Source organism: Tachypleus tridentatus, chromosome 3 (genome assembly GCF_004210375.1).
Source record: "Tachypleus tridentatus isolate NWPU-2018 chromosome 3, ASM421037v1, whole genome shotgun sequence".
NCBI lineage: Eukaryota > Metazoa > Arthropoda > Merostomata > Xiphosura > Limulidae > Tachypleus > Tachypleus tridentatus.
In genome coordinates, this window is record NC_134827.1 from 9,930,445 (window position 1) to 9,956,478 (window position 26,034).

Here is a 26,034-nt window from a genome sequence, read left to right on the forward strand (position 1 = left end):
AGAGTAAGATCGAGAGGGGGGCAGAATTGTAGTGCCCACTGACCTTTCGAACCCTGTCCCATATGACCTTGGAACTAGTGGTAGAAGATATGCTAGTTGTGAACTTAATCCAAGATTCCTTCTGGTTTTGACGTCTTACCCACCTAGCATGTGCACGGGCCCATTGAAAAGCAATGCGGTTTGAAAGTGTAAAATATCTACGGAAAGTATCCCAGGCCCGTTTTTGAGCCTTCCGTGCCATGTGGCAGGCAGGATTCCACCACGGACGAGGATATCGTGTCGAGGTTTTAGAAATACACTGAGCAGCTGCTTGTATAATACAGTTAGTTACTACTGCCACACAGTTGTCTATTGATGGCTGACTGACGATGGCAGGATCAAGTTGTGCAAGAGCAGTGAAAGTGGACCAGTCTGCCTGATCCAGCTTCACCTAGGCATGCAGGTAGGGTAGCATTGACCACAGCCAGTCTCTCTCAAAAGTATAAGAAAATGATCACTACCTAGTGGATTATTGTCAACCCTCCATAAAAAATGGGAGAATAACAAAAGGGAGCAAACCGAGAGATCAATAGCGGTAAATGACTGACTAGGTGCACGAAAATAAGTGGAAGAACCACTATTGAAAAGAGAAAGGTTGTAATCAGAGAGCATACGCTCTACAGAGCGACCCCTCCTATCAATAACAGCACTTCCCCAGAGGGATGATATCCATCAATGCCCCCCAGGATTAAAAAGGGAGAGGGCAACTGTTCAACAAGAGCATCAAGATCTGATTGACCATATGTCTCTCCAGGTGACAGGTAGAGAGAACAAACAGTGATGATATGACCCAAGGAAACACGGATGGCTACAGCCTCCAAGGGTGTGTTGAGTGACAAAAACAGGATGGGCACATGTTGATCAACCAACAGTGCCACTCCTCCATGTACTCGTCCATCACACAGCATGTCATTTCTGTACAAAGAAAACTGCCGAAAAGTGACTGTATCGGCATGTTTCTTGTAAGGAGAGGCATAGGGAATGGTAGGAAGCAATCAGTGTTTTGATGTCATCCATATTAGAATGTAAACCTCGACAGTTCCATTGTATCAAGGTGGTCATTTCTAATGACGGGTAGGCAAAGTGACTGACCACGTCTTTTTTCCTTACTGTCCTTATTTGGAGGAGGTCTATCAACCTCCGTAAATCCTGTCCTGTGTCAATTGGGCAGGTCTTTGTTGTTGGAAGGGGATTCCAGTGACTGAGGACGCAAACAAATGATTGTTTTGAATATTGGGGTAAGAGAAAAAGATGTATCTGAAGAAATGTCTGTATTTGAAATCAAAGGATGTGGATCTTGGTGTTTGTTGGAATGTACGGGAGGAACAGAGATGGATGTAGAAGTTGATTCAACAACCTTTTTCACTATGGAGGTCAAAAGGCTTTTCATTTGTTTTGAAAACAATTCTCTTGGAAACACAGATATCTGTCTGCACTCCACTGTAGTTGTGGAACGAAGTGCAGCAGCATATGTCCGAGATGAAGTGGCAAAAAGCAATTTTCGAGCTTCAGGATAACTAATGTTGAGTCATTTCCAAATGCTGCAGCTCTTTTTCCTCTTACCATTTAGGGCAAGAACCATTGCAGTTGACACATTGTAGGTCTATGTTGCACTCACAGGCATCATGGTCCTTGCCACCACAAGGAGCACGTCAGGAAACCACGACATGACGTCTTTGAGTGGCCAAACCTCTGACATTGGAAATATCGGAAAGGGTTTGGAATATACGGTCATACCCTGGAATTTAGATAACCTGCCTTGATGGTGACAGGTGCATATGGTGATGTAAATGTCAAAACGAGGATATTTGTCGCCAGTGTAACACGATCTTTGCGAGTGGAGATGCACCTCACTGCAGAAACTGCTTGAGTGGAGAAAACAGCGAGAATCTCCGACTCAGGGACGTTCTTCAAATCCTTCTCAACAATAACTCCTCGTGATGAATTCAAGGTAACATGAGGGGTAACCTCAATAGGTACATCCCAAATTGCCTTTGAATTCAAAAGGAGTTCACTGTGTTGGGATGTGGATGTTTCAACCAATTTCTCCAGATTGAAGCTTCTTTACTGACTTTGGAGAGCCAGCAAGTCCCTTCTGAATAAAAAAGGGGGACATTTGCCCTAAAGGTTTTTCTAAAAAAGAATGTAATATAAGAAAATGAGGTACGTGTTACAGATGTTGAAGATTGCTGCTTAGAGTCTTCAAAATGTGGTCGTTTACCTACTGACTGTTTTTTCACTATTTCATTTAAATTTTTCATAGGAGAATCCATAGGAAGAAAGGACAATTTCGGTACTCACTGACCCCACCCATCATGGAGCCCTACGAGAGGACGCACTACAATGTCATGCAAGGACATTGCAGCAACACCAGGGTTTTGTGAGCACTATACCCAAACACCAGCATCAGACACAATGTCCACAATACCCATTGAGAACTTCCAACACTGGTACTTTGTATTTTTGCTAAAGTATTGTTATCCTTTATAACACAACCTCAAAGTGCAAAGGATATTTTGTGACATTACTCAGATTCTACACCAATTTACCAGTTCTAAAACCGAGGGCTCTAATATAGGGTCACTTTTCACACAAGTTCAACATTATTCGTCTATCATACATTTCTGATACGTATTTTTGCAGACCACTCATTAGTCTAACAAGAATTAGAGATGTTAAATTACATAAATCTGCTTTGTTACATTGAAACTAACTAAGGTGACTGTTCAAAATCAAATACTTTAAAATATAAATTAGAAGTGCTTATCAATTTATCAAAGATCAATTTTAAGATTGACATAGTTGGTACACTTTCACTACAAATATCTTTATAGTTCAAGTGTTTTGATATTTGCAAGATGGATATTCTGTAAACTTTTTTTTAAAATAATTTAAGACAATTCTTTTCAAACACAGGAATTTTGTGAGCCAATTTGCCAAGCCTATATGTACCAAACCACCTACAGCTACAATAATTACTTCCTTTCATTACTGTGTAAAAATGGTAACTGATAAACATGAAACATGATTAAGTAACCTCAAGAATGGATAACCTTCAGCTGCTAATACTTTTAATATTAAAAAAAATTGAACAAAAAACCAACTAAGGATTACTAAGCTAAGAATAAAAACAACCAACATATCCATTTTATGCAAATATTAGTAGCTATCTCAACATTTAATCAAATAAAAAATAAACACACACACAGTGGTTCTTCTCTTCATGTTTTATTTAACTTTAAAACACCTTAGAATTACACTTTCTAGTTCAGCCAAAGGTTTTCTTAACGTGAAGCAATTGACACTTGCCAAACTCTGATCAAGTTGTCTGTATACCCAGCAAAGAGTGTTTGGCCATCAGCAGACCATGCCATAGAAATACACTGAGGAGGCTCTGCTTTGGAACTTGTTGTGATCACTTCTGGTCGCAGTTCATCTACCATGTTCTTACCCTCCAGATCCTGCAATTAGCAATCAGATTGAATTCCAAATTTAATCAATAATTAGTATGTGCTTCTCAAAAAAATTATCTTTCTTAAACAAAACTTCCTTTTTTTATATTTCAATGAATGTACTAAAAATATGCCACATATAAAAACAAAGACTGTATGAAATATTTTAATGAGAATTAAACACAACATTACTAACTCTGTGGAAGAAACAAGAACATGTGACATTTGAACCATATATCACATATTCAAAGATCTTTATATTATTTGTTTAATCATGCAAATCAAAGGGTTCATTTCCACTGAAAGTGCTACCTACAGTTTAATCACTGGTATGGAAAGAAGCAGCTGAGTTTTCTGCAATATTAGTTTTAAATATAATGTTGTATTTGCATATAAATTAATATAAAATAAAAACATATATAAAATCACAACATTCATTTTGCATAAATTCATAACTTAAGGTAAGTTACATGGAAAGATTGAGAAATGAAATAATTAAACTTAATGTTGTACACATAAACAATATTTAATACACCAGTCAAGAATAACCCTCATCAATGCAGGATTTATTATCACTGGCAGTCGTAATATACAAAGTAATCATTGGGTATAACTTGAACTGATCTACTTCTTAATAATAATAAAAAGGAAGAAAGAAGATTTACTAGGAATTTAATGACAAAGAATCAGGCCTACCTTCATTAGAATGATGTCATATTAGTGTGCAAGTTTATTATAACCATATTATATATTTTTTGGTAATTTTCATACTACAACAAAAGAACTTCAAACACCCTTCTTTCAAAGTGTAATCATCCATTTTTCAATGAATTTTTTTAAAAATAAAACACTGAACTTGTAAATAACCTTTTAACAACTTACATATCAAACTTGTTCAAAACTTAAATAAAAAATGTTCAAACATGGTTATTGCATGTACATTTCCTTTAAAATGTGATAATGTAAAATTTTTATTAGCATGAAATAAGTAATACTGTAAAAAATGGCTTTCAAAAATCATTTTAATATTATATGTACATGAAATTACAACCTGAGTTTTGTCATGATCACGATTAAACAACCACATGTTATACAATTCAGATTTCATGTAGTAAGAACTGGGAAGTAGTGAACAACTAATTAATACAAGAATGTTTCATCAGCTATAGCTGCCAGAAACTTATGGAATTTAAAAATCTCCCACTCAATTAAGGGTTACAAGAGGTATGAAATATTACATCACATCAAAGTAACTGACATTTGAAATCAATAGCAAGTTTAAATGTATTGCATAGGTGTACATTTGAAGTGTGCTCACCACTTGTGATAAGGCTTAAATCACTAGATGCTAACATCTAATGCAAGGATAGCTTTTTACTCCTCACTAACAAAGTGATATTCTGTTTGGCTTAGTAGCTTTACACTTCATTAGTGTATTATGAGAGAAAATGGGTAATTTTCATTTAATGAAAACTAGCCTTTATACTTCAGAATAAATGTACTGAAAATAGAAAGTGCTAAAATTAAATTTTTTAGTAAAATGTCTAAAATATTCATGACAACATCTAACAAATTTGTGCATTTATTTCTTAAATATGATAAACATAGATTCAAACCATTTCTCTTACTTGTCCAGCTCTGGTTGAATCAACCTGCATAAATTTTCACTTTACTAGTTTCTAAACACAATAGTCAGTATAATATAAAAATTACTTGGAAAATCCACAGGGTTAAAAACACTGCCCTTTGCATCTTCCATACATATCTATTATACTTTATCCAATAACATTTAAAATTCTTATATGTCATTGAAAAGGTATCGTATGCTTATTACAAAATACCAGCAAGAGTAAATTCTTCTAACAAATATTAAGTAAATATATATTATTTGCATATACCTCAGGCATATATTAAATCAATAAAAAATTGCTGAATACAATATTTGGTGTGATATTTGTAATTATACCTTACTTTCATTTAAAGGGCAGTGTTCTTTGAGCATTCTTCATCTTTTACTTGGACTTTAAAATATGAAAGTTTACCTACACAACATTTTAATTTCAAAAAGCAAACTTATCATGAGTTTAAAACTTCAAAATAACCACTGTAATTCAAGCACTAACCAATTTCTAATACTAAATAAACTCTCAAAAACAGTCAATTTTTATGTAGAGAAATTGTGAAGTTTATTTCCAACAGCCATCTAACATACCCAGATTTTAATGCTGGGGCCAGTTGCCACACACAACCAGTATCTGTTTGGACTAAAACACAGGCTATTGATGATGTCAGTATGGTCTAGAGTGTAGAGATGTTTTCCTTCATTTAGATCCCATAACATAGCTTTACAGTCCTGTTGCAAATAAAAGGTCATAAATTTCAAAATAAATCCAAACAATTTCTAACATGTAGGAGAGACATAGATTCCTTCTCTAACATGATCCATATATTAAATTAATTATGCAACATGAAAGGAAAACCATTCTATACTAAATATCTGAAAGAGACATACTTGTATAAAACTCAAAAAAGACTAGGTATCAGACAAGACTGAGGGGTTTATCAAAAAAAAAAGGGGGGGATGAAATCTTTTGTTAACAAAGACCCTCCTCTACAAAAAGTGGAGAAACTAGCTTAAGTTATGTGAAATAAATGTTGATGCTTCAAATAACTTTTACCATACATGATAAAAATTAGTTGAAAATGGTCAAAATAGCTGACAACTCAAAATGCTTAATTCTACACATTATGCTGCAAAACTGTGTAACTATTAAAATGTCAGTATCATCAAAGAACACTATCATGATGTTTGTCTAACTTGTGATGCAGGGTTATGACAACATATATCCACACATAAAATGTCAGCATTTGATTAAGAGAGAGGCTAATTATCATAATTCAATTACAAATATTCAACTCTCTTTACTGTAGCATCATAAGTCCATACACTTACGTCTGATCCACCAGGGAACTGTACTATACATAATGTTTACAATTCATTTAGCATAAAACAAACACCTAAATTTTGATATATCATAGCACATCAATTTTTCTTCAAAATGTTATGAAGAAAACCTAGATTAGAAATTCAGCCAGAAATTTGCGACAAGTCATAGGTTAAAGTCCATGTCATTACATTTGTTAACTTGAGTTGAAAATTCTATTAAACTACTATTTTATCAATTTATGTCAAGTTTAGAATCAAACTGTAGATTGTTATTCAAACTTTAATATTATTATATACGAGTTAATACCTTAATTTAAAAATATTAAAAGAACCAACATAAATATAAAATTTAGTGAATCACATGGTACACTGAATTCAGCTCTGATTAAAATCAGATGTGTTTTACCAAAATACTAAATCTATAATTTCGTACAAATTAGGAACTCGAGTTACCAATATTGGCAAGCTAGCACATAAAATAAGAACTTCATATCTTTTTATTTTGCTGAGACATTATTTATGTCCTGTTCAACCCTATTTTTTGAAATGGTCCCTAATATACTCTTACTACAGTATATGACACATGAATAATCAAATGAGAGCTTAGAATGTCCCCTTACTGGTTTTCACAGCCACATTAATCTGTGAAAAGGATACCTAGTTCTTTTGAACTAAGTTTCATATTTCATGAAGGTAGATTGCATCTTTAGTCTGCTCAAAGTTTCAATTTCTTAAAACTAAATTCATCTTAGTTACTAAAATTAATAAATTATAGTACACTTCTGTAGTATTACTAGATTAATAAATTATAGTATACTTCTGTGGTATTACTAGATTAATATATTATAGGATAATTCTGTGGTATTACTAGATTAATAAATTATAGGATAATTCTGTGGTATTACTAGATTAATAATTTATAGTATCATTCTGTGGTATTACTAGTTTAATAATTTATAGTATCATTCTGTGGTATTACTAGTTTAATAATTTATAGTATCATTCTGTGGTATTACTAGTTTAATAATTTATAGTATCCTTCTGTGGTATTACTAGTTTAATAATTTATAGTATCATTCTGTGGTATTACTAGTTTAATAATTTATAGTATCATTCTGTGGTATTACTAGTTTAATAATTTATAGTATCATTCTGTGGTATCACTAGAGTTATTTGCAATTTTTCATTTATTCAGCTTATGTATAAAACTTTAAAAATTTTGTTTAATATCCTCTACATGTGAAATTTTAAAAGGTTTAGCAATCTATGTCCAGCAGCAACAAAGTTCAAAGATTGTAGCTAGAAAAGATAACTGTTTACTTTACTTCTTTACTTATTGTTTTATATTTTAAAAAAATAAGTTTAATATTATATTTCTAAACAGTAATAATCTACATACATATATAACATACAAGAATTGAAATGTGACTATACTACAAATTATTTGTCCACTAAAACACAGCCAAGACAGAGAAGACTAAAGGTAAGTTTAATACTGAATACATAACATCAGTGCATGTGCACCTCACATATGCAAGTAATGTAATGTTCGCTAGGCACGACTGAAAGGTCAATATAATTAAATATAATGATCATATAGTACTGACTTAAGCTACTTAGACTAAACATTTGTATTTTTGTATTATAATATATAGTCATTCTAACATGAAAAAATTTATTTCCTGATTCTTTTATGATGGTTATGAGGTTGTTCAAGAAACAGAACCAACACAGGGTATAGAAAATATCATAAATATGAATTCACACTGAAATGTATTTAGAAGGTTATAGAAATTACAAAAACATTTGAGATTTTTGGGATAAAGAATAGTTTTGTTTTTATCATAACATGAAATCACTTCACACTCAGACTAGTAACCAAACAGACTCAATATTTTCACAAATAAATCTTTAGTAAAAATATTTCATTAAAAATATAAGTTTTTGTGTACAAATTTTGTGAAGGTACACATGCTGTATTAAAAGTTATAGGGTAAATACTTAACTTGTACAAATGTGCAGATAAACTTGTGTATATTATACCAAGCCAGTTATGAGAAAGTTAATGGTTTCAACAAGCTAAAAATATGTATCACAAATTTATTTTTGAAATGTATTTAGCAAGTATTACTATGCAAGCAAATCTCATCAGAAATGCCAATAATAATAATATCAATTCTGGTTTATTAGCACTTACATACATGTCAATAGATTAAAGAAAATTTTTATGCATTACTACTTAAATGAGACATTTTATAATAATAATAATGAAAAACAGCACAAAGAATAAATGAGTACCTGCTTCTAAATATTTCAATTCAAGTGCACAAAATATTTTTTATTATTGCTTGTGATGATTACTAAGTAGATTACACGTTAAAATTTTACTTTTAAATAACAAATAGCATGACAAGTGTGAATTTATCACTAAAATGGATGAAATCAACAAAATTATTAACTCTCTCTCAATTATTTTGTATAGGAGACTCAGACCTGTGTACTTTGTCAAAAATGATTAGCGAGATGCTTCCCTTACATGTAACCTAATTGTTGTAACTGTATTAATATTTAGTAAAAAACAATTTATTAGTACAATATATAGCTCAGGCCTATGATGGTCTTATTATGTTTTCATGATCTATAGTAACTGCTGTACACTGAATCCAAGAATGGTATCCATTTCTTTGCATCATATACAAAATGCAACAGTAGTTTTCAGACTAAAAAAATGTAGATTTCACAAAAAAAGGAAGAATTAGATGCATTTTCATTTGGTGAATGAAATGATAATTTGATTTAAGTTTCTGTTCCTGACTTGTAAAAAATCTTCACATAACAGAAAAAAAAAATCAAGATCTAGGTAACTGAATTATGGAAAATCCAATAAAAAAACCATCAAAACTTATGAAAGTATAAATTCATAGAACTGTGTAATATGCAGATAAGACACAGTGGAAGTCCATTTTCAAGCAAGAATTTTGAACAGAAAAACACTATATAGTAATTTACAACAAAGGCTAGCCTCAAGATATGGTATCTCATTTATACATCTTTCAGGATAATGGTATCAAAATACAACACTGTTACTCCTGTTCAGCATTATAATGTAATTGTTATTCTTATACTGTACATATATTATTTTGATATTCAATCATCTCGCTCTATGATGATATTTAACACTTTTCCATATTTTACTTAACTCTTTCACTACATTTATCCATAAATAATACTTTTAGCATCAGATATAAACTCCCAGTGGCACAGTGTTATGTCTGCAGGCTTGCACACTAAAACCCAGGTTTTGATCCCTGTGGTGGGTAGAGCACAGAAAGCCCATTGTGTAGCTTTGTGCTTAATTCTAAACAAACAAATGCATCAGATGAAAAAACAAAAATATGTTGTATAATTATGTAAGTGATGTCAATAAGAAATTTATAATTGCCTCAAATATCTGTGTATTTATTTCCAAAATTTGAAAATCTATTTTTTAACCCTTAAATGGTTGTCATCACCAACTGATGCTGCTATCTACAATATTTTTGCTGTTTGATGGCTAATTATACAATTTTATTGCATACCTATTTTTTAGGCATACCTAACTTTTACTTAATATTACATTTTCTAAGGCTAAAACAAAAGTTAATGCCCCACATGTATCCATAAAAATAAAATGTTAATAACAACAATTAGTTCACAAGAAAGGAAATTTTGCATACATTTTTTTCTTAGAACAATTATATATACACAGTCTGCACCAGTTAGTTCCTATTCTGTATAGCTATAAGTCACATCTGGAAATGTAACACTAGCAGTAAAATGTACAGTAGAATGCAAAGCTATTTAATAATATCACATCTGTCACTAAGTGCTTTAAGTGCATCTTGATCAGTGATGTATATTGCTAAAATTATTTTGGGCCATATATACATAATATTTTCTAATATAGCATTTAAAAACCTGAAAGTTCTCATTTTAAAATACTGAGGAAAATCCTTCATCATGCCACTAAACACAAATGCAGCGCACTGAACTGACTAAAACGAGACATCATCAAGATTCTACCAACAAAGGAAATAGTAGTCATCCTAAACATCAATGATTATGACACATGAAGATCAAACAGTTACTTGACAAACACCAGCATAAAAATATCACCAATGATCCTACAGAAATGCCAGAAAGACTCATCAATAGAACACTGAACAAACTAAAGAAACAAGGCTTAATCAATGAAAAACTAACCAACGACTCAAGATCCAACAACAATTTCCCTCCTCACTTCAACGGATTACCTAAGGTACACAAACCTAATATAACTTTGAGGCCTATTGTCAGTGCTAAAAACTCACTTTGCAATCAACTGGCTACTTTCCTACTACCTATCTTATTTCCTCTTCAAGGAAACACTGAACGTCACATTCAAAACTCAACATATTTCATAAGACAACTAGGAAGGCTACACATCAAATTCCAGGATATTCTGGTCTGTTTTGATGTCACAGACCTATTTACCAATGTTCCAACCTCAAAAATCCCTCACATCACCAGACAACTTTCTACCACACAGAACAGATATAAAAATAGATGCCATAATGGAACTAACAACTATTTGCCTACAATCAATCTATTTCCAGTACAACGAGGAATTCTGCAAGCAAACAGATGGTCTAGCCATGGGATCACCACTCTCTCCAATCCTAGCAGATATTTTCATGGAAAACTTTAAAGAAGTTTTTATTCACACCGATAAAACCAAGTTTCTACAGACATTACATCGATGACACTTTGTTATTTGGCCCCATGGTCAAGAAAACTTATCAGCCTTCTTAGAACATCTCAATTCCGTAGACCAAAAAATCCACTTCACGATGGAAATAGAGGAACAAAACATTCTACTGTTTCTTGACATACTCACCAGCAAACAAGCAAGACAAATCACCACAATTGTATACAGAAAACCCACCCACTCAAACAGATATCTACACTTCCAGTCCTATCATCCAACCTTGATAAAACTTGGTGTAATCCAAAGCCTAAACAAGAAAGCAGAAAACATTTGCAATAAGACATCCATCAAAGCAGAACATCAAATGATCATAAGAGTTTTAAACAGAATGGTTATACCTCCTCTTTCAAACACTCCTTGAAGAAGACCACAAAAGAAAGTTGCCACCACTACCATTGTTTACCTACCATATCTGCAAAATTTTTACTAAAAATCTCAAATGTAATGCCAAAAAATTAAACATAGAAGTCTGATGGAAATACCTTAAGATACATTCTGGTAAAAAACAGTGACCTACAAAAGAAAATCTCAAAAACATTATTTATGAAATTCAATGTTCCTGCAATGACACATACATTGGAGAAACAAGAAGGAAACTTTCAACAAGATTAAAAGAACAAAGATAGTACAAGTCTCATGAAAACACAAAATTCAACCATTGTAGAGCACGCCATGTTAAGTAGACACAATAAACTGAGAGAGAACAAGAATCAGACACAGACAAATTCTGGAGGACAAGAAAAATCAAAGAATCATTTTATATTTACACTATTAAATCTTCACTAAACAGAGATTCCAGATTAGAGGTGAGTAACTTAAGATACATTCTGGTAAAAAACAGTGACCTACAAAAGAAAATCTCAAAAACATTATTTATGAAATTCAATGTTCCTGCAATGACACATACATTGGAGAAACAAGAAGGAAACTTTCAACAAGATTAAAAGAACAAAGATAGTACAAGTCTCATGAAAACACAAAATTCAACCATTGTAGAGCACGCCATGTTAAGTAGACACAATAAACTGAGAGAGAACAAGAATCAGACACAGACAAATTCTGGAGGACAAGAAAAATCAAAGAATCATTTTATATTTACACTATTAAATCTTCACTAAACAGAGATTCCAGATTAGAGGTGAGTAACTTGTGGCTACCATTGGTTGAATCTACAGGAAGTCTCTCCTCCAATCAGAAACAGTGATAATCCAACCAATTATAACACACTCTCCACAATCCACCAGGACACTATAAAAACCAACAATACCTTATACACACTGACCTGAAAACAAAATGCAGAAGACTTTTGAAATGTCGTCCTCCACACTTCTGTCTCCACAACAAGCAGTTGCAGTCCATTATACAAAGTTTCATCAAGAATGTATAATGTTATGAAATATAAACAATTTAGACTAAACATCTGTTTTCATGTTATAATCTGTAGTCATTATAGAATAGAAAAGCATTATTTATATTTACAAAGTCTGTCAAACTGTAAACCTGTACAGTCATGAAATTAACAGAAAGTTTCTAAAAAATTCTTGATAATTATCTAAGAGTTAATAAAAATATTGCATGCAAAATTTTAAAATGCTCTGATGTATAAATGCATTTTTAATCTTAAAATCAAACTTACTTTGCATGTCAGATAGTCAACATTCGAAAAGAAACATTTAGGAGAAAATCTTTAAAGTCTTGATATAGAATTTAAAAACCTGATATTTTATGTTCAAAAGCTTTATATTGTTTACCACTAACCTGCAAAATGTTGTAAAGATGTGTACATTATGAAAAATCACAGTATAATTACTTTTATGATTATGAGTGAGGTGCACTTCACCTAACCAATGATGAAGGGTTAAGCTATTAAGAATAAAACATTTGGGTTTTTGTGTTATAATTTGCAGTAATTCTAGGACAACAACAAAAACTTAATTTATATATATATTTTATAATTTTTATGGTGGTTACAAGATCAGTGCAACCAACCAAAGCTTTACAGAAATACAATAATGAAAACAGGAGATAATTATCAAATGTTTCTTTTTAGAAAAAACTATCTGAATATTACAAACATTTTGCACATGAAATTTGAACATTTTCTGTTGCATAATAAAATCATTTTTTAAATCTTAAAATCAAAATTACTTTGCATGTTGGATAGTTAAAAAATTCCACAAGAAAAACATTACTAATAAAATATTAAACTTTATAAAAAAAATAGTTTTCATATGTAAGCCTTGTAATACTTTATCAAAAGTTACAGCAAGAAAACTACAAAATGGTTTCAAAGTTGGTCACTGGTACCAAGCCAATAAGGAAAGAGTTAAGGAAAAGCCAAAACATTTACTCACTTTACCACCTGAAGCACACAGTGAACCATCAGGAGACACTGTCACAGTATTCAGATAGCCAGTGTGACCAATGTGATTGGTCTTCAGTCGGCAGTTAGTCAGGTTCCACACCTTTGGAAAAAGAAAGCTTATATCATTACAACTACATAAAATGATTTCATCTTGACATAAAAAGTATTCATATTACCCTCATTATTGCAGAACAAAGTCATCAGATGCTAATCAAAAGCTAATACATTCTAATCATCAGGCAGTATTAGGAAGTCAACTCAGTAAAGAGAAAACTAAACAAACAACTCACCTTCACATACTTATCCCAGCCACAGGATACAATTATTGGATTGCTGTTGTTTGGAGAAAATCTCACACAAGACACCCAGTCACTGTGGCCATCTTCCTGCAAGACACAGGTTCATTTGAAGTGAAAAATGAGTTTCCATTCAACACAATCTGTAACAGTGGCACTATTTATTGCATGTCCTAATCTAGCTGTAATTGATACAGTTTAATGAACTTTCATAAAAGTACTTACCACTATTAAAGTATTTTTAAACATGTACTTCAAAATTAATTTTTTTAAACTCTTAAGTTAAGAAACCACATAACTAGGATCTTGATGTTAAAGAAAGAGCATTAAATAATACAAATTATCTGGTAAATCTTTCACCCATTTGTCACTGATGGGCAATTTACTCAATTACCTATGAACATAAATTATATTAGTGTCACATTAACCAACTGATTAATCAAATTACAATTAAATCAATGTGGACAAAATTAGTGTTTTTAAACAGGCAAGTCTCGTGTGAGAATAACTGAATTGATGATGTAATCAAATAATGAGTTTGATGACTAACTGATTATAAACTTCTACTAATCATCCAAATTTACATGTTGAAAACAATCACAAGCAAAGTATTTCAGCAAATAGGTCAAGAATATTGTTTTGAGGTTACTCTTTAGTAGATATTTTAACACACATTAGGACTATTAATCCATGTGTTTTATTAAGAAAACAATATTCATTGCATTTATAAGAATATAAAAAAATCCAAAATGCTTACTGAATTTTTTTCAAAGGCACAGAAATGTTTACAAGATGGTCATTTTATTTCACTAAGAAAATTTATTTATTAATACTCATTTCTAGTTAACTCAGTGAAACCTCTATGACTAAAAGGTACAAAATTGAGATTTTAAGAAAAGTCAGCATACCCTTAGTTACATTGTGAAATTTTTGATCAAGTACCCAAGCATTTGTTTAGCTAGTAAAATATTATACTTCCAAAACTTACCAATACTTCATCTAAATAAGAAGTGTTTTCATAAAAATAACTCATTGCTTATAACAATAAAATTACAACATGGAAGACAACATGCCCAAAAGAAATAGAACCTCACAAGCTGCAAGAGGGGAAGCAGTAAAAGCATGGAGAACTGACTGCTCCATTGTTCCACTGAACAAAGTTGAGGAGAAGGTTGGGCCTGACTAAGGTGAGTGTTGAAAAATACACCCAAATGAACAAGATATCAAGTAGGAACAAATTTTCCAATTTGATTAAATAATCCAAACCATATTATGGTTTTCCTTGTATCAACAAACAAGAAGTTCTGTGAAGCATAACAATTTGTTTTAAACAAATTTCAAATGCAATGGCAGTATGTGCAAAAATTACAGATTTAAGGAGTTAAAGAGAAGAAAAGCACAGTAAAGCAAACATCTTTATCACTGACCTGAATAGTATACTTGCACTGAGCTAAAGTATTCCACAATTTGATGGTCCTGTCACGAGACCCAGACACTATCTGACGGTTATCAGAAGAAAAAGCCACACTCAGAACATCTTTAGTGTGATTTTCAAATCGGCTGGTAGTGTTCCCCCTAGAATTTAAAAAACTTGTACTTAACTTCCTTACCAGTGAATAAAAAATTGAGACTTCTGATTTCTTAGTTAAAAATGTTTATTGTTCTATATTTCAATACAAAATTTTCATACCTAAATACATTCTTGCAAAGCTTCACAACATTTATGAAACTAATTTTTGTCTGTTTAAAAAAAAAAACGTTACAGTACTTACAATCCCTGATGCATGATGAAATGTTTTTACCACAGCAAAATAATAAACTAGAAAATCTTTTTAACTGTTAGTAAGATGTTTGTTTTGCTTGTTTTTTTAAATTCTGCACAAAGCTACATGAGGGCAATGGTTATCTGTGCTAGAAGTCCCTAATTTAGCAGGGTAAGGCTAGAGGAAAAGCAGCTGGTCATCACCACCAACTCTTGGACTACTTTTACCAATGGATAGTGGAACTGACCATCACACCATAATGCCCCCATGGCTGAAAGGGCAAGTATGTTTGGTGAGATGGGGATTCAAATCTGTAACCCTTGGATTACGAGTCGTGTACCAGGCCTTGTAAGAAATTTAACTTTTCATAAGTTTAAAACAAAATCACAACTGTAATTATAGTAGTTGATTAAAACTTGTCTTCTAGCAACATATTATAATTCTTGATGATGAGAAACCAACTTGAAATAAAAATTTATCTCTGAACAGCTGGTATGGTATTAACCCATACCAATGTTCTGAGATACACAACATATTACAAAGTTACGTTTTATAACTTTTTTATACTCTCTACATGTCACCTGAAATGGATGCCATATTGGCTTAAACAATTACAAAAGGACAGGAAATAAACTTTCATTGTATGTCACATCACTACCTTTCACTTCTCAAAGAAAGAAAGACTATTTACATAATACCATGACAGCTGCTGAAATTGACAGTTTTGGGATAAATTGAACAAAATGACACTTGTACTGAAATTAGAAGATTCAAACTGATGTATCTTTGTTCAGAAGCACTAACCTTATCATGATGGGTCACAAGACATCACATTTGTTGACATGCATTCAAAATTTTATTCAACTATTTTATGAATTTATCTCCTTAAGTTTGGTATCAAACCATAGATTATAATTCATATTTTAAAATTATACATTATTTAATTTCTTAACCTAAATGTAAATATTAAATAAACACTTTTTTTTTTGTATCACATATGTTGAATGTGGCACTGGTTCATTTAGATGCTTGTGATGTCAAAATACAAAATCAAAAGTTTTGTACAAATTAGGAACTCAAATTACCAATACTTACAAGAGAGGATATAAAATAAAAACCTTTTATTTTTTTATTTCCTTAACTATCACTATATTTAGTGAATCAAACACAGTGGCCCAGCTCACAATTTTAGAAAGGGTCCCTTGTATATACACTGCTGGCCAAAATCTTAAGGCCAATGAGCATAAAGAAAAAATGTGCATTTTGCATTGTCAAACTCAACCACTTATTTGAGTAGATCTTTGGAAGATGAAAATAAGAAACAGGAAAATAAAAATAAAAAAAATTTTAGCATTTAATAGGGAAAATGTGAACACTATGAAATTAGCGAAATACTAGATGGTCAAAAGTTTAACACTCCTACAAAAAAGTGGGGCCTAATAGGCCCCAGAGCAACTTGAAAGGTTATTAATATTAGGCTAATAATTTTGTATTTAAATGAAATTGCCATTTAAATCCATTAATGAATGGATTAACAAGATTCCCACTGTCCCTATCTACTATCTAGCAAAACCACAGCCAGGGGAACGGGCTTGGAGAAATCAGGATTAGAAACGTCTTTTCGTAGGAGTGTTAACGACCATATTGAAACAAAGTGTTAATCGGTAAACACGTAACAAAATGTAGTCATTTGTGTTCAAGCATTAGCTTTGTCAACATCTCCTGTGTTACCTTGGGTAAAAACATGGCAAAGGCTAAAAAGTTGACAGAGTTTAAACATGGCAGAATTGTCAAGTTGCAAAAGCAAGGTCTCTCTCTCAACGTGCCTTCGCTGGTGAGATTGGGCATAGTAAAACTGCTGTTGCAAATTTCTTAAAAGACCCTGAGGGATACGGAATGAGAATTTCAAGTGGTCGGCCCAAGAAAATTTCACTGGCATTGAGCAGGAGGATTTGACAGTTGTCCGGCAAGACACCAGCCGATTGTCGAACCAGATTAAGGCCCTTACGGACGCAGAATGCTGCTTAAGAACATACAGCATGTTTGCTCGAACTGAACCCCATTGAAAATGTTTGGAGGTTGATGGCAAGGGAAGTCTATAGAAATGGACGTCAATTCCAAACAGTGAAACCATCTTTACCACTTGGAATAACATTCCAACCAGCCTTCTGCAAATGCTTATATTGACCATGCCAAAATGAATGTTTGCAGTTATTTGCAATGACGGCCATGCAACTCACTACTGAGACCTCTTGTTGGGCATTTCCTACCCTGTTTAGGACTTCTTTTTGGTATATTCTTAAACTTTTGACCAGCTAGTATTTAGGCTAATTTCAGTGTTCACATTTTCCCTATTAAATGCTAAAAGTTTTTATTTTTTATTTTCCCATTTCTTATTTTCATCTTTTAAAGCTCTACTCAAATAAGTGGTCGAGTCTAACAACGCAAAATGCATACTTTTTCTATATGTTCATTGGCCTTAAGATTTTGGCCAGTAGTACTTACTTCTACATGACACGTAAATAACCAATCAGAAGCTCAGAATGTCCTCTTAGTAATTTTCTCAGCCATTTACAAATATAAAGGTGTCTTTTCTTTCTTTCTAGACAAACATTCATGCTGGTAAGTTGAGTCTTTAGCCTGTTTGAGATTTTTTTTAGAATGAAATATAGCTTAATTATTATACTTGATAAATTATAATAGAATTCTGTGGTATTGGTGAAGTAATTTATGACTTTTTTGGTTTTTCTGATGTACACATAAAACTTAAAATAAAATTATTTCATTTCACATCTTCCATGAGTGAAATGTCTTAATGCTGAACAAACTAGAAGAGAATTGTTTGCTTTATTTCCTTATTTACTCTTTTATGTTTTAAGAAAAATAAGTTTATGAACTTGTCTGTAATCTGTAAATAGTAATGTTCTATAAGAGATATACCATTTAAATGCTCCTTGAATTTCACACAAAGCTACACAAGGGTTATCTGCACTAGCCATCCCTATTTTAGCAGTGCAAGACTAAAGTGACAGGTCATTACCACCCACCCCAAATTCTTGGGCTACTTGTTTACCAATGAATAGTAGGAATGATTATCACATTATAAACCTCCAGGGCTGAAAGGGTAAGCACATTTGGTGTGATAGCGATTTGATGTGATGGCATGGCCTTTGACTGTGACCATAGGAAAACTCATCTCAGTAGATTTAACCCTTAAATGGAGGCCATATCAACTGATGCTGCTACCTACAATATTCTCACTGTTTAGGGGGTTAAAGTACTAATGTGAATTACAAAAAGAAAGTTCAAATAAATGAAAAAATTCATTATTATTACAGCTGATCCTTTTGATTAATATTACAGCAGTTATTAAAACAGCATATTCATGAATGCTTATATATTATTCCACATTTCTATTTCTTTTATTCATTTGTTCAGCTGATTATTCAAACCACAGTATGATATTTCACAGTATGATATCTCAACTACATTGCACAGTTACCACTTGATGACAATAAAGATAAAATTTAAGAACAAAGGATGTGTTTGTTTATTTAGGGTATCCCAACCACTAAGTTTAAAGAAAAAAACCTTACTCAAACATTCATCAATTATTCACTTAAACTCCTTCAAACTTCATAGCAACCACCACATCTGTAGGCAGTCTGATCTAAAAACAGGAATTCCCCAAGAATTACGGTTTCAGGCCACAGGAGTGTCAGAATACAAAGCTGCAGTTTTGAATATTTAAATCACCCATAATTAAAATATTAAATGACTGTACACCAAATAGTTCACTGTGAACATCTGAATTACTCTTTTCTGTTTTGCTCTTTTTTGTTTATTATTGTTTAAATTAATATTTTTGCAGCTGGCTCAGTATAACATACACAAGTTCATACAGGGTGTTTGGAAAGTCACTGTGCACTTATATATTTATTAACAGATATGTTTCAATATAGAATACAGAAGGTAAATATGAATGACAATTATAAACTGTTGAAAGTGAACCCTGTTGGCATCAATACAGGCCTGGATCCTTCTTATTTTGTTTCTAAACACCACTATCAGCTGCTGGCTTGATTACAAAACTGCAAAGTGACTTTCCAAACACCCTGTATAAACATCTGCACACATTAAGTATCTGTACTGTAACTTTACAAAATATGATACTTTTAACCTCAACAATCATAACAAAATTATGAAATAAATATAAATTATGCTTTTTTTCAAGCTAGAATGACTACAAAATATAACATTAAAATTAAAATGTCTATTCTGAATAGCTTAAGTCTCACAGCATTATATATTACACTGGGGAACACTTTTTCAGTAACTTTGAGTTGCATTGGATATTTTAACTGATTCAGAAGGAGTTTTAGGTGCAGATTTCAAATCTGAAATTAGTTTTTCTCTACAAGCTCTAGTTTGTATGCAATTTGAGGTTAATGAAATTGTACAAATGTGAACTTGCGTAAACCATGTATAAGCATTTTCACATCCATATATATAAATAGCTTTAATATTTTGATCATTCTTCTTTTGTTTCAGATCAAACATGGCTTCCAAAAATAGATATCATTGCAAAAACAAGCCTGATGCCTTCTGCTACATATGTGGATGCTACACACTCAATCGTCAGAGACGTAACATATCCTTGTTCGTCAAGCTTGCCTACAAGACATATTTTGAAGTTCATCTTGGTGATCAAGACAAGCAATGGGCTCCTCATGTTGTGTGCCACAATTGTGAGGAAATGCTTTGAGACTGGACCAAAGGAAAACGTTCAGAACTTCCTTGGAAACAATAAGGCGGAGAACTACAGTGAACTTGTGAACAGAATGCTCCTCACTTTTCGTGATCTCGGGTGCAACATGAGCATCAAGCTTCATTTTTTGAACAGCCACCTTGATAAGTTCCCTGACAATCTGGGGGCTGTGAGTGACGTACAAGGAGAACGATTCCACCAAGACCTAAAGGTCATGGAAGAATGCTACCAAGGGCGCTGGGACAAAAGTATGATGGCTGACTACTGCTGGAGCATCAAACGAGATTGTGCAGATGAAGTGTACAAACACAAAAGTTATAAACGCAAATTCCTACCTGAATAAAATACACAAACAAATTGATTAGCTATTCCTATAATTTCCTATAATAACAAAAAATTAAAAAATAAATAAAAATGTCAAATTGCATAAAATCTGTAGCTTGCAGACAAAATCTGACTTCAGATTTGAAATCAACACACTCAAATTGACTATAGAAAGGTCTTTTTTTAAATGCAACAAAATGAGTGTTCCCCAGTGTTATATATATTAGACCTTTTAGTCAGGCCTAACTAACCTAACTTGCATTTACACGATACATATGCACTCATGCTAATGTATCCAGTAACATAAAACTGACCTTTAGTCTTTACAAAGTGACCTGCCTTGGCCATGTTTTAGTAGACTAGTATTTTGTAAGATATAGCCACATTTCAATTATACATGTATATAGACCATTTCTATTTAAAAATAAGTTATTAAACTTATTTTTCATAAAATATAAAACATTATATAAAGAAGAAAAAAATTATTTCTTCAAGTTAGTTTTTGAGCAAGGTTGCAAAGCCTTTAAAAATTTTGTACATGCAAGGTGTAAAAGAAACCATTTTTATTTATGTTGCATGTATACAATTGAATAATCAAAAAATCACAAGTTACTATATTACTACCACAGAATGCCACTAATTTATCAAGCTTAATGAGTACGTTGTATTTAGGTCTAACAAATATAAAGCCTGGAGAAGTCTAAAGTCACAACATACCTCCTTGAAATCATGGTTCGAAAGAACGTGGTAGCCTTTTTAACAGCTGAAAATGGCTGAGAAAACCAGAATGGGGAGATTCTAAGCTGTCAATTGGTCATTCACCTGATTTACTGAAGTAAATGTATGTAAGAGACTGTTCTCAAAAATGGAAAGAGATGAACAGGGCTACTGTGTTTGATTCAGTACATAAGCCATAGCTCAGCAAAATAAGGACAGGGTTTCTTATTTTATATTCTACCTTATCATTTTTAAAATTAAAAATTTCTGAAAGACAAAGTGGACTCCAGTTTAAAACAGGATGACTAACTACTGATATCAGTTGCCATTGGCAACAATGGAAACCAGTACTTTACACAAGTTTTAAATAGAAACTGATAATTTGCAATTTTCCCAGAAAATAAATGGTTGGCTTAAAGTTTTATTTTTCACAAGGATGGATAACCAAGAATAGCCTTACAGGACCAAACTGTGCCTTTTCCATAAATATACTAATAATATTATTAATGTTCATTTCAGATACATGTTTCATCATATAAAGAGCTCTTGAAACTGCATGAAACTTACACAGACAAGTCCCACAAACGTAGGGTTTTGTCCCATGAACAAGATAGTGCATACTGCCCATCTGAAGACATGACCACATCAGTAACAAAATGGCCATGGCCTTTGAGTCTTTTTTGTGGAATACCATAGTTTGTATCATCCCGAGTCAGTTTCCACATAATAAGGGTTTTGTCTACATTGGAAAATAGAAAATAAGTTACAAATTATTAACATAAAAGTCTTACAGTTACAGACAGCTACACCATACAGACCAGGCTTGGTTCTTTAGTTTTTAACCATTTATGTTAACTTTTACCTATTCTGAAACTTAAAAGGCACTAGGTTACTTCTTCTACATTCAAAATGTTGTCAAATACCACAATCTAAACATTTTTACATTCCTTATTAGGTATTTATATTTAGATAAATAATACAGAACAGAACTACCCATACAATGTTCAAAGTTTTTAGTAGAACTATTACCAAGAACTGCTCAAGTTGCACATAAATTCATAATCCTAATTACAATATACCATCGAATGAAACAGCAAAGCCAGAATTTAGGGTTTAGTTTGAATCAAATACAATTGTGAATAATTAATATTAGAACTTAAAATAGATATTTGAAAGTTATTTTTTATTTAAAATATATTTAGTCATGATTTAGTATTCCACTGGCTTTCAGATATTAACTATAACTGTATGAATATATTCACTTACCACATTACATTATTTACTATAAGTAATTCCTGATTGAAATGTTTGACTTACAAAGTTTAGTTGCTGTTACGTGTAAATAGCAAGGTACACTATAACTGTAATTATAATTTATTCTCTACCGTATGTTCAAACTCTTACCCCTAGACGACGACAGTATCATTTCTGGATATTTTGGATTAGTCGCGATTTGAGTGATCCATCCATTGTGTCCTCGCAAAGTTCCTTTTAAGTAAAGTCCTTCCGTCATATTTTAAACTATTTCTTGTTCTTGTTCACTTCGATTCAAACAGATTTTCTTCGACTGTATGAGATACCTCTTCTCTTCTCAAACAGCCATTCGGTAAAGAAAGTTTCTTGTATTCTAGATGGCGCTTTAACAATTTAATATTTACATTTTAATGTGAAAATGACTTACGAAGCTCCAGATAGATAACCTGACATTTCGACTTGAGCCTTTTTTAAGGTCCCCCGCTAGTACAGCGGTTTGTCCAAGGAGTTGTAACGCAAAAACCAGGGGTTCGCTTCCCCTCGGAGAGCTCAGCAGATAGCCCGATGTGGCTTTGCTATAAGAAAAACACACACACACCTTTTTCAAGGACAAAAGAGCTACAAACAAAACACAAACTAAAGTTCGAATTCTCAATTGTAATTTAGTTTGTACGCTTAATTCTAATACACAAAACGGGCTTGTCGAAACGTCAGAATTTCTAATAAAGATTTTCTTGAATTTTATTTTTCGTTATTAAAAAAAGAAAAATTTGATACCTGACGCTGCAAATTTTTAAATTGAAAAACATTTATTTATTATCGCTTTACGGTTCAAGTATTGCTCTGTAATATTTCTAGCACTTTTCCAAGGCATACGTTTTAGCTAAAATCATAACAACGCTAGAAATGTTTAATGGTTTCCAACTAACTGATTAATTAAAGGATAAAATGTATACTCCCTAATACTTTAAGCCATCATTTCCTAATTGAATTTAAAAATAAAACACAAAAGTTAAACTATTATCTGTGAAACAAATTACGAATCGTTATTATTATTACTTTGTGCAATTAAAACCGAATTCAATCTGGTAGTTCAGCAATAATTCTCAGGGCTTATTAATACTTAAAGTCAAATTTCGATGTTCTTTAGGAACTATGCACAAATAGTCCATTTTGTTGTCTAGCGCTTAACACGAACAGAACAAAACAAAAATTACCTAGTTTGAAATAAGAAAACGGCGTAATTTTCTGTTAAAAGAAGAAACCTCCATGAGTGTTTCAGCGGAAATTCTATAAGCTGAAATTGTTAAAAATCGGTTTTCAGATAGTCCATTGTATAATTTTGTGTTCAACTACGAATAAAAAAAGGGTTAAAAGATATTTTGGTTTGACATTTAATACAGGGAACAGGGAAAATATTGATCATTTTTATTAGATTAACTATTCTTCGTCAAACAATAACATTATTAATGAATTAAGACACTAGGGGTGTGAACAAACAGTTGTTAAAAGCTACATTGCAAAAGACACAGCATAGAGGAACGACGATTTTGAGTTTCTTCTTGTTGAAAACTTTGAAGAGCTTTTGAAGCAATTTTGTTTGTGGAATAATATTAACTATTGTACTACACTAATTCTGAGAAGAAAAACTTATTAAATCAAGCATGAGTTTAGCCATTTATTTTAGTTATGATTTCAGTCAGGTTATAACGACTGCAAACTAATTTTGGGAAGAGCTGTCACTCTGTTGTTCTTAATATTTGCTTTAAATGTGACGGAAGAAGTTTTGATTTTTCAGAATAATATTCTAGCATTTTCATCTGAAAATTTTTAATATTTTGTTCAATGTTATACTTTGAAAGACAGCGAAAATTGTTACAGGAATTCTTAGGTATAATATAAAGAGGTTATGTCAGTTGTGTTAAAACAGTATGTCCTCATTATGTCGTTATATATCTTGTTGTCAAGTCAAGATTTGTTAAACACAGTTTAATTAAAGTATTATAATTTTTAGTGTGTTTTTAGAATTCTTGTAAGATGGTTTGATTTATCCAATATTTAAATCTACAGTTTTTTTGTAATACTTTACAGAATACACTACAAGTAGACAAATTGGAAGTATTGTCTTAAAATTTGATTATTATAAAGAACAATGCATTCAGTATCTCGAACGTGACAAAGATGCAATAAAAATCTAAATTTGTTCCAACTTGTTTGGATTATAATTTGGCAAATCAGTAAAAATATCTATTAATATTTTATTTCAAAGTTTCTGAAGTTTATTGGAAAAGTAGTTCAGACTTTGAGCCAAAATGAAAAGTTACATCGAAAAAGTGTTTAAAAAGCATGAAATAAAAGTTGAGAAACATTCTTTATTTAGTAGCAGTGAACAAGAAGCCAAGATTGCTGAGCATATCCAGAAATTAAAACATTAGTTATTTATGTGAGATTCCAAAGAATTTTTTTAAAGCTGAGAAATTTTGCTGATGTAACAGCTCGTAGAAAATTCTCATAAGGAAAGATAGCACACTTGTTCGTTTTGCACTGGAAAAGAATTACTTCTGTCTTGTATTTTTACAACATGCAGTTTTTATCTTTTGAATTAATCAGTAGTAGTATTGTAGTCAGTTTGAAGATACTATAATCGTGTCAACAACAGAAATATTTAACGTAAAAATTTATTGAAGTGTGAACTAATGAAAACGTCTTATTCGTTTCATATTAAAAAAGTAATTCCTTTTGTTTGTGGTCAAAGGCCTGTAAGTTGATTATGTTTTCTGTTATTATTATTTATGTTAATATTTATTTTAATGTAATCATCTGTTAAAATCTGTTTCTTACAAAATGAAAACGGGCAAATAATAACAACACGAGAGTCATTTGTAACACTTTTTATTTGTAAATTATATCTATTTATATACATAAAGAATTATGCTCAATCATGAATTATATTTCAGTTCAATGGAACAAAATGTTATTTTCGATAGGTGCCATTTAGGATTGTATATTACAGAGAAGATAAGTTGGTAGGCTCACAATATGGGTGAATATTCAGTTATAGAATGATTCATGTTGAAGTAATCAAATAATTATTCTGTTTTGATGTACGTTTTTAGAGTGCTAGGTTTCACAATGACCTTTTCTACTATTGTATGTTCACTAAGATTTCTGTTAGTGTGTGCTACTGACTGCCTAGCTTTTTTTTTCTGGTCATTAGTTGAAAAGGATTTAACCCTAGGTGGGAATTGGGGTTAGAGTGTCTGATTTGGCAGATTAGCACAAATGCGCATAAGGTGCTTTCAGGATGAAAATTTCAAGTGTCT

At 31.9% G+C, this 26,034-nt stretch overlaps 1 protein-coding gene across 1 annotated transcript; it reads right to left on the reverse strand.

Moving 5' to 3' along the window:
- Window positions 1-3,251: 3,251 nt before the first annotated feature.
- Window positions 3,252-23,082, reverse strand: LOC143246328 (small ribosomal subunit protein RACK1-like). Its single transcript, XM_076492867.1, has 7 exons — window positions 22,862-23,082; window positions 22,025-22,196; window positions 15,313-15,460; window positions 13,880-13,975; window positions 13,579-13,689; window positions 5,704-5,844; window positions 3,252-3,500 (listed from the first exon to the last, which is right to left on the reverse strand). Exons 1-7 carry the CDS (start codon window positions 22,968-22,970, stop codon window positions 3,324-3,326), a joined length of 954 nt encoding a protein of 317 aa, XP_076348982.1. The 5' UTR covers window positions 22,971-23,082; the 3' UTR covers window positions 3,252-3,323.
- Window positions 23,083-26,034: the final 2,952 nt, after the last annotated feature.